The sequence below is a fragment of the Haliaeetus leucocephalus genome, unplaced genomic scaffold, assembly GCF_000737465.1.
Source record: "Haliaeetus leucocephalus isolate CR32 unplaced genomic scaffold, Haliaeetus_leucocephalus-4.0 Scaffold1, whole genome shotgun sequence".
In the NCBI taxonomy this organism is placed as follows: Eukaryota; Metazoa; Chordata; class Aves; order Accipitriformes; family Accipitridae; genus Haliaeetus; species Haliaeetus leucocephalus.
This window is the reverse complement of record NW_010972437.1, coordinates 17,137,351-17,145,877: the sequence shown is the minus strand read 5'-3', so window position 1 is coordinate 17,145,877 and position 8,527 is coordinate 17,137,351. Positions and strand designations below refer to the sequence as shown.

Genomic DNA, 8,527 nt, shown 5'->3' with positions numbered 1-8,527 from the left:
GCCCCTTTCTATCTTTGCAAGCGGAGCTGGGCTGCAGGGCCCAGGCGGCGGGTGCGGAGAGGGGGAGCCCGGCCAAGGAATGTGACATATCAGAGGCAGCTGCCACTTCAGGAGAGGGGGCAGAGGGAGCGCAGCTCGACGGGGGCTGCGTGGGACGGGACAGGACGGGCGAGGGGGGGGACGCCACGGCCCCAGTGGCGGGACAGATCAGGGAGCAGCCGGCACCCGCAGGACTCGCACCCAGGCCGGCGGAGGAGCAGGTGCCGAGGCGCTGGGCGGGCTCGGGGTCGCAGCGGAACATGGGGTGTGGGTGCTGCGCCGCACCGGGTGCTCGGTGAGTGGTGGCTCGGCGAGCAGCAACCCGAGCCCCCGCCTAAAAATAGCCCCTCGCTTGCCCACGGTGCTGCGACCTTCGGGGCTGCAGCCGGTGGGGGGGAGGCACCGAACCGGAGGGCACCTGGACCGGGGGGCCACCTCTGCCCCGGCACCCCTGGCAGGCACCCAGCACCCCCAGGCTGCAGGCAGGGGGAGAAGAGGGGCACGGCACTGCTGGCTCGGGGCAGCGGGGGTCGCGGGCAGGGGTAGGGGAGCTGCAGACCATGCACCGAGCACAGGGACGCGGTGGCACGAGTAGGGCCGGTGGGGAGCCCCGGGCGGCCCCGCCGAGCCCGGGCATCCCCCCGAAGCGTGCCAAGGTCACCGCGGAGCCGGGGGCACCCGAGGAGGGCCCGGGTCGCCCGGCGGCACCGTTTTTTGCGCGGAAGCTGAAGAACGCGGCGATCGGCACCGGCTGCGACATCCGGCTGCGGGTGGTGGCTGTGGGCAACCCCCGGCCCAGCCTCCGCTGGTACCGAAATGAGGAGCTGCTGGCCCCACGCGGGGAGGAGTATGGCACCCTCTGGATCCGGGACAGCAAGAAGGAGGATGCCGGCGTGTACACCTGCATCGCCGAGAACGAGAGGGGAGAGGCCATGACGAGTGCCGTGCTGGCCATCATTGACATGGAAGGTAAGGGCGGCCTGGCCGCTGGCACGGCTGTGCTGGCACAGCCACGGGCACGAGTTCGCCGAGGGTGGCAGCGGTGCTTTGCAGGCTCCTGTCTCAGTGCATGCCCGGGGCCAGCCAGGGCTGAGCTTTGCTGTGCCTGCCATGCTGCAGGCTGGGGTGAGCATGTGGCTGCTGTACCTGCTGCCAGGCCAGGCAGGGTGCCAGGGCCGGGCACTGAAGTGTCAGGAGCATGTGATGCCAAGCCCGCTCGGGGCAGGAGGAGAGAGAGAGACGCGGCTTGGGTGCACGTCACCGGTGGTGCCACCCTCCGCAGCCACCGACACGGTCCCTGGTACCCCCCGGTGCCCCTGCACAAGCCACTCGTGCACCAGCTGCCTGCGGGCAGAGCTGCCCATGGCATCGCCATCGCAGCTGTACCAGGCACTGGGACTGCGCTGGGAGAACTGGGACCCTCCGGGGGTGGGGCTGGGGGGAGGAGCCTAACACTGCAGGAGGTGGGGCTGTCAAGTGGGTGGAGCCTATGCTCTGCAGTGGGCGGGGCCTGATTAATTAGCAGGGGTGGAGCTAGCTTTTGCCGGCCCCTTAAAGCCATACCGCGGCTCCTCTGCTCATCGCTCCTGGGTACAGCAGCCAGGCATGCTCCTCTGGCGCACAGGGAGCGTATGGGGGCTGCTGTGGGCCCTTGCATGGGTGGGCCTCATCCTGCACAGGAGCCAGGCAGGTTTGGGGCTCGGCCCCCTCTGCCCCAGGATGGATGCCACCTCCCTGGGGTGTTGCAGACCTGAGTGTTGGGGAACGTGTGGTGCTGGCTGGTGGCACTGCTCGGAGATGTGAGCTGTGCCATCTGCGTGGGCACAGCGAGGGCAGGGAGTGAGGGAGGTGGTGCTGGGCTCTGGGGAAGGAGCTGCACCTGGGGCTTTGTAGCACAGGAGGTGTGCTGGAGATGCTGCACCTTGAGGTGGGAACTGGGTGGCGGGGGCGGGGGGGGCAGAAGGAGCCTTCGCGGTGCTGAAGGGGAGCAATGGAGGAAGAGGAGGAGTCGCTTTGTGTGAGCCAGGAGGCTGGTGGAGCCGTGTTTGGAGGATGGAGGAAGGTGTATGTGCTGCTCATGGGCCTGAAGGGAGGGCAGGGGGAGCAGAGAAGTGTGCAGGAGTGGTCCTGCCCTGTGGTGTGTCTGCGCAAGGTCACTGTGCATAACACTTTGGGGACCATGACACTGTGCAGTCGGACGCGTGGCACTATGTGTGCAGAGAGAGTGGGAGACGTGCACGGCCCCACAGGGTGGGAGCAGCCTGTCCCGAGGTGGGGGAGGTCACCCTGTTCTCACACTCTGGTGTACAGCTGCACCTCTCCATGGCACTGCCGGCCCAGGCCCCCCTACCTCTGCCCAACGGCGCAGCGCTGCCTGATTTCCCCAGGTGCCCGTTCCCGTTGTGCTGACGCACTTGTCCCTGCTCCCGATTCCCAGCCACTGGCCCTCGCTGCTGCCTTTCTGGAGCAGCTGAGGGAGGGATGGCACAGCCAGGACTGCCTAACACACAGGGTGAATGTCACCCTGCCCCAGGCGCTCCCCCCGGCTGGCCGTGGGTACACAAAGCTAGCCCTGGGGCAGAGATGCCTCTGGAGCCGCACAGGCTCCAGGGCACCGGGCTGGGCAAGGAGCGTGGCAGCCTCCAGTGTGGTTTTTGCCCCTGCCTTGGGGCAGAACAATCTCTGCGGTGTGCTGTGGCAGCACCCAGGGCGCACCATGTCCTGCCGGGTGCTGGAGAGGGGTGCTGGTGTGGAGGTGATGGGATGTGGTGGAAGGTCCAGCCCTATTGCCTGGCCCCATTGCAGGGCGCAGGCACTCAGCGTGTTGTTCCCCTGAGGCCATTTTCTCAATGCCGGCAGCGGAGTGGTGAGATGGGTCATCGTGTGAAATGGAGGAGCCGTGCCACCGCTGTGCACCCGCCTGCCCTGACACCCTGCCAGGTTGCGTGCTGTGGCTCACTGGCCTCCAGCATGGAGGCCCCCGCTGCTCAGCGGCTCCCCACGCTCCCCGCTGAGATGCAGCTCTCTGAGGACTGTGGAAGTTCCACTGGTGGCTGCACTGTCCCTGTGCTGGGCAGGGACACCCCGTCCTTGTTCCCTGGGGGGCCCTGTGAGCTGGGTTATCAGCCAGTTATGGGGTAAGGGGGACATGTGCAAGATGCCCTGGGCAGGATGAGGTCTTTCTCTGGGTTCAGGGTCCTGGCCCCCTGTGTCTGGACATAGTGGGATGCCCTTGCTTCATTTGCCTCTGCTGGGTCATGGTCTCCGGTGGGCACGGAACCTGGTCCTCCACCTTCTTTCCCCGGCATGCGGGCCAGACTGCAGCTCTCTGTGGGGCCAGCATCAGCTCTCCCCAAGGTGGCTCAGGTCACTGCTGGTGGTGTGGGGGGGCTCTGTGCTGCCCATCTCCATGCTCAGCCCTGGCAGCTCCTCCTGCACCAGCTCAGCATTCCCTCTTGCTTGCACAAGCCTGATTTAGCTCCTCTAATCCCTTGCCCTGAATCTGTCGCTCCACCCCACTAATGATTTTCTCCTGCTCTTCTCCCAGGTCCCCCGTGCGCGTCAGTGCCCAGCGTGGGGAGCGGGAAGCGCACGTGTGGGGCTGGCTGGGCAGCCAGCTGCAGAGGCTCCCAGGGGCACACGATCCCCGCTGTGTCCCACTGCTCTGCCCCTCTCCTGCTGCAGGTTCGCCCTCATGCTCTGGCTCCCCAGGTGCAGGTGGGGTGTGTTGGCCCTTCTCACACCAGCACCAGGCTGGTCCAGGGGCTTCCCAGGTCCATCCAGACACCCTCCAGACCCTTCCAGCCAGCCCTGGTTCCCACTGTGGCTCCATCGCCCCCAAGTTCACTAAAGCCTCTATCACCTCTCAGCTGCATCTCCTAATTTTTTACCCTGTAAACCAGATTAAATCACCTCTTAAGAACCCAAGCTAATCTCCTTTTAGAGCCCAGCCCTCCCTCGCCATGCCGGCACTGCCTGGTCCTCGCTGCTGGGACTGCCTCTTGTTTCAAGGTTGCATGTGTCCGTCTTGGGTTCCCAGCACAGGGTCTTGCTCCACTCGCCTCCACCTGCACTCAGCAATCAAACTGCCTTGGAACTATTCCTCTGCCCAGGGAACAGCCTGCACCCGCCTGGATTTGGGGGCAGGGAAGGGGGCAGGAGCTGCCTGTGCATGGCAGCACTGCACGGCCCCTTTCCATCCCGCCCAGAGTTACAGTGGAACAGCGTGGGCATGCTTTTGCAGCTGGTGGTGCGTGGCGACGGCAATGGCACCCTGGTGGGGATGGCTGCACTGACAGTGTCCCTGGTGGCCCAGCACCTCTGGCCATTTCACTCAGTGCCTAATTTTAGTCCCTTACTTTGCAGCGCAGCGCCCATGATTAATGCCAACAGCCCCTTCCCTCTGGAGCCCCTGCCAGCCCTGCTCAGGGACCGAATGGGGACTAAAGCCTCCCTCTACCATCTCCTCCCTCCCGTGGGTCTCTCTGGGGCTGCCTAGTCTCCTCTTGCTGTCCCCGGCTCTCCCCCCAGCCCCAGGGCACAGCAGCATGTTGCATCTCAGAGGAGCCTGGGATGCAGCAAGGCTCCAGCCCAGGCTGCCATGCCCCACCGTGGGGTGGGCACCGTGCCCAGCTGTGCCAGCGCAGGGACTGTCTCTGCAGAGCTGGGGTGCCACCCCAGGTGCTGGTCTCAGCTGGTGCAGGGACGGGTCCCTGCGGCTGGGCAGCGTGGGGGGGGACGGGGCTGGACCTGGCCCTCAGGATGCCAGCAGCCAGCAGGGCCGGTGGGTGGACCGGCTGTGCCGCCGCCAGTTCCCAAGCACAGCCAGGCGCCCTGGGACTGTGCCCGTTCCCTGGCCCCGGGGGTGGCACCCGGGCTAGCAGCTGCCGGAGACCCGGGCTCTCAGCTCTGCCCCCAGCCACCTGGGCAGGGGGCTGGCGCGGTGGCCGTGTGTGCCAGCTCCCCGTCCCGGGGCACTGCGGACCGGGAGGGCTGCTCCCCAGGGAGCGGAGGGGAGGGTGCAGCTGTCCAGTCAGTCACCTCCACCCCTGCCCTCTCGCCCGCTGCCGGGGGGTTATTTTTGCCATGGAATGTGCCGTCCCTTGGATTCTGGCGGGCTGCAGGGCTTGTGTTACAGGCGAGAGGCTGAGACCCAGGCCTGCGGGTAGGTAAATATAGCACCGCCGCTTGGGGCTGTGTGATGGGGCGACGGCCTCTTCCTCCTCCCGGGGCTGCCCAGCGCGCCCTGTGCCCCTCCTGCCTCCTGACACCAGGTTGCTGGCTTGTGCCTTGACTCAGTGGTACTGGGAAAGGGCTAGCTGCTTCTACCCTGCTGCCTGCACTCTTGCCTGCTTCCCCCTCGGCCCTCTGCATGCAGCCTGTCAGCCCCAGGCAGGGGGGATGCCGGGAGCGGGGCTAGCAGGGCAGAGATGAAATGCCTCCCACCATCCCGCTCCATGCCCAGGCACCCGGAGCCAAGGTCACGTTGCTGTCCCGCATCCCCGTGTCCTCCACCTGCAGCGGGCACCGTGTGCTTGGGCATCCTTCTAGTGGTGGCAAGGGGAGGTCACCTGGGGTGTCCCGGGCCCTTGGGAGAGGGGTCACAGCAGACCATTGCTCTTCCCCAGAACCAGAAAGCTGCTGCGGTGCTGCCCTGCCCTGTGATGAGGGCCATCCTGCTGTGTTTATTTCCTCCTGGGGACAGGGCTGGGGATGGTCCCCACCTCCCCAGGCTCCCAGCACATCCCCATGTCCTGCAGACCCTCCCCAGCAGCTCCAGGAGTCACAAACACATGAAAGATTCATGCCCAGACCTCCTCCTACCCGAGATGGCTGCACACACCCGCTGCCATCAATTATTCAAGCGCCGAGACAAGGGGGCTGGTGGCCGGGGCCGGGTGGCCGGTGCCCAGCTGGTGCTGCAGTGCAGGGGCAGAATCCGTGCAGAGCTGCCGGGGACACCCAGCAAGGTGTGGGGAGCTGAGGGTCTCTGAGCAGTGTAATTAATGCTGTATTTTGAGCAAGTGTTTGCTATCTGCTTCGCTCAGGGCCGGTGCGTGTCCAGCAGGCGAAGCTGGATGGCAATGGGGCCACCTGCTCTGGCTCTGCCCCTTGTCCATGCCATGGCCGCGCTGGCCCCCATCCCCTGCCCTGTGTCCATGTCCTGCAGTGGAGCAGGGCAGTGCCAGGGCTGCCCCCGGGCTAAGGCATGGCAGAGGGGCTGCGCTGGGTGCAGACTGCCATCACCTCCCACCGGATGCCTTCTGCAGGGACTCTGGCTTTGCCCTTGCGGGGGGATTTGCAGGTGCTGCTGCCTCTGGAAAGGATTTTTGGGCCCCACCGCAGGCACAGCCCCTCAGAGGTGACCCAGCTGCTCCCAGGTGTACGGCATCTCTGGGGCAGCCCACAGCCACTCCTGGGGCTTTTGCTGAGGGATAGCCAAGCAGCAGAGCCACAGTTGCTGGGAAGTGCTATGTGCCCTGCCAGCCAGGAGCCGTGGCCAATGGGGCAGTAGACCTGGCAGTCGGAGGATACCCAAATGACTGCGTTTTGGCTGGGCACTTGTGGTCCCTCCCTGGGGCCAGCCCTGGGGCTGTCCCTGCAGGTGCTGCAGTGGCAGCACCCTTGCCCTGGCACCACTGTGTGCCAAGCCCAAGCCTCAGTGCTCCTTCCCGGCATCCCTGACCAGGCTTTTATCCCACTTGATTGTGAAAAAAAAGGCAGAGGCTCTGCAGGTCTGCGGCAGGACCACAGGCATGCACAGCCTGGGTGAGAGCACCTGGCAGGGAGACCCTGGGTGCAGGGACCCTGGCAGACATAAGCCCCACAGCTCATCCCTGGCTCGGGGGTACCCATCTCTGTCCCCACTCAGGGCTGGGGGGGGGCAGCAGAGTCCTCTGGCTCTGACAGGAGATTCCCTTAGTGCCAGCTCTGGCATTTGTGGGACTCGCTTGACGTGCAGGGTCTCCACGGAAACCCCGCAGCATCACTCGAATTGTAGGACTGTCAGAAATGTTGTATAAACAGCTCCTTTTGTACTGGGTAATTTGCAAGTTATTATGGAGCCATGAAAAGCCTCACGTTGGGAGTCATGGGCTGGGAGGGGAAGCGGAGAAAAGCTGCTGGAGCTGCCAGGCGTCGTGGGGAGCGTGATGCCTGTGTGCAGCCCTGCATGGGGTGACCGGCTCCCCAGGGGACAGGTGAGCAGCACAGGGACACGCGCTGGGTGGGGAGGCTTCCAGCAGCGTCCCTATGGATGCTCTGCAGTGGGAGGGGGCAGCGCGGACAGCCGGTGGGCCTGGGACCTTGGCAGCCTCTCCAGGAGCCTGGAAAGGGGGCTGATGGGTGCTGTGCGGCTCAAAGGCTTGGTGAGCTGGTGATGCAGGGTACCGAGAGCTATGGGAGCATGGCAGGCAGGAAAGGCCCCACTGAGGCTGTGGGGCTGGGACTGCCCCTCTGGCTTATCTGCAGTGTCACCCAGAGAACAAGGACAGGCCAGCAGGGCTGGGGACGCTCGGCTGGGGAAGGCTTGGAGCACTGGGAGCACTAATAGGTCTTAATGGCCTGACCAGCCTCACCAGGGATCCCCACCCACAGCTTCTGCCCACAACTCGGGAGCCCCATTGCAGCTCAGTTCTGGGCACCCAGTCCTGCCCTGAGCTGTGCCGTGGGTCCTCACCCCAAGCACGAGGGGAGGTCTCGTGTGTGTCATGCAACATGGACGGGGACAACGGCCTACCTCCCCCGGTCAAGCCTGTGTGCCCACCAGCCACAAAGCAGTGATGCTAGCCCAGGGCTGACCATCTCGCGTGGGTCCTGAGGCACCCGAGGGGTGGGGTGCAAGGTCTGCCTTAGGGCACTGGCTGCCTGGGGCTGGAGGCTGTGTGGTTTGCAAGGGGGGCTCATGCCGTGGCACGTGCTGTGCTGGGCCAGGGCGGTTGCTGTGAAAGACTGTGCCTGTATTAGTTCTTGTTCGTGTGCAGGCAGGTTAGCAGTGCTTGGACCCACACTCATGTCTTGGTAAGGGAACCTTTCTGCATCGCCGATGGCTGGAGGATGTGGGGGACTGAGCGGAGGCTGGCAGAGTGCTGGTGAGCCTGGGTCTTGGCTGGGCCGTGCCGTGGCACACCATGCGGCTGTGCTGCTGCGTGCAGGGTTCTGGCAGCTGTGGCCGAGGAGCTGCCCCATTTGGGGGCACTTTGGGGGCAGCGCGTGGAGGGCAGTCGCGTGCAGCGCTGGCGTGGTGTGTTGTGTTATTCTTGTCCCCGTCGGGGCGCGTGTGGGAGCCGCGGTGGTGCGCTGTGCCCCACGGTGCTGAGCACGGGAGAGAAGAGCAGCCCCTGGCCTGGGCGGTGGGGCAGGATGGACCGATGGCAGGGGACAGTGGTACAGCCGCATTGCCGGGCAGGGGGCTCGCACCCTTGGGTGCCGTGGAGACAAAGCCAGCGGGGGAGAGGACGTGTGCCCGCCCCAGCCGCGCCCCCCCCCC

General features: G+C 65.5%; 1 protein-coding gene across 1 annotated transcript in view; it reads left to right on the top strand.

Moving 5' to 3' along the window:
• Nucleotides 1-599: 599 nt before the first annotated feature.
• SPEG (SPEG complex locus) overlaps nt 600-8,527 on the top strand; it is a 38,219-nt gene continuing 30,291 nt past the window's right edge. The window contains exon 1 of the mRNA XM_010569592.1: nt 600-1,008. Coding sequence (XP_010567894.1) covers nt 600-1,008 — 409 coding nt within the window. The remainder of the gene's footprint in view (nt 1,009-8,527) is intronic.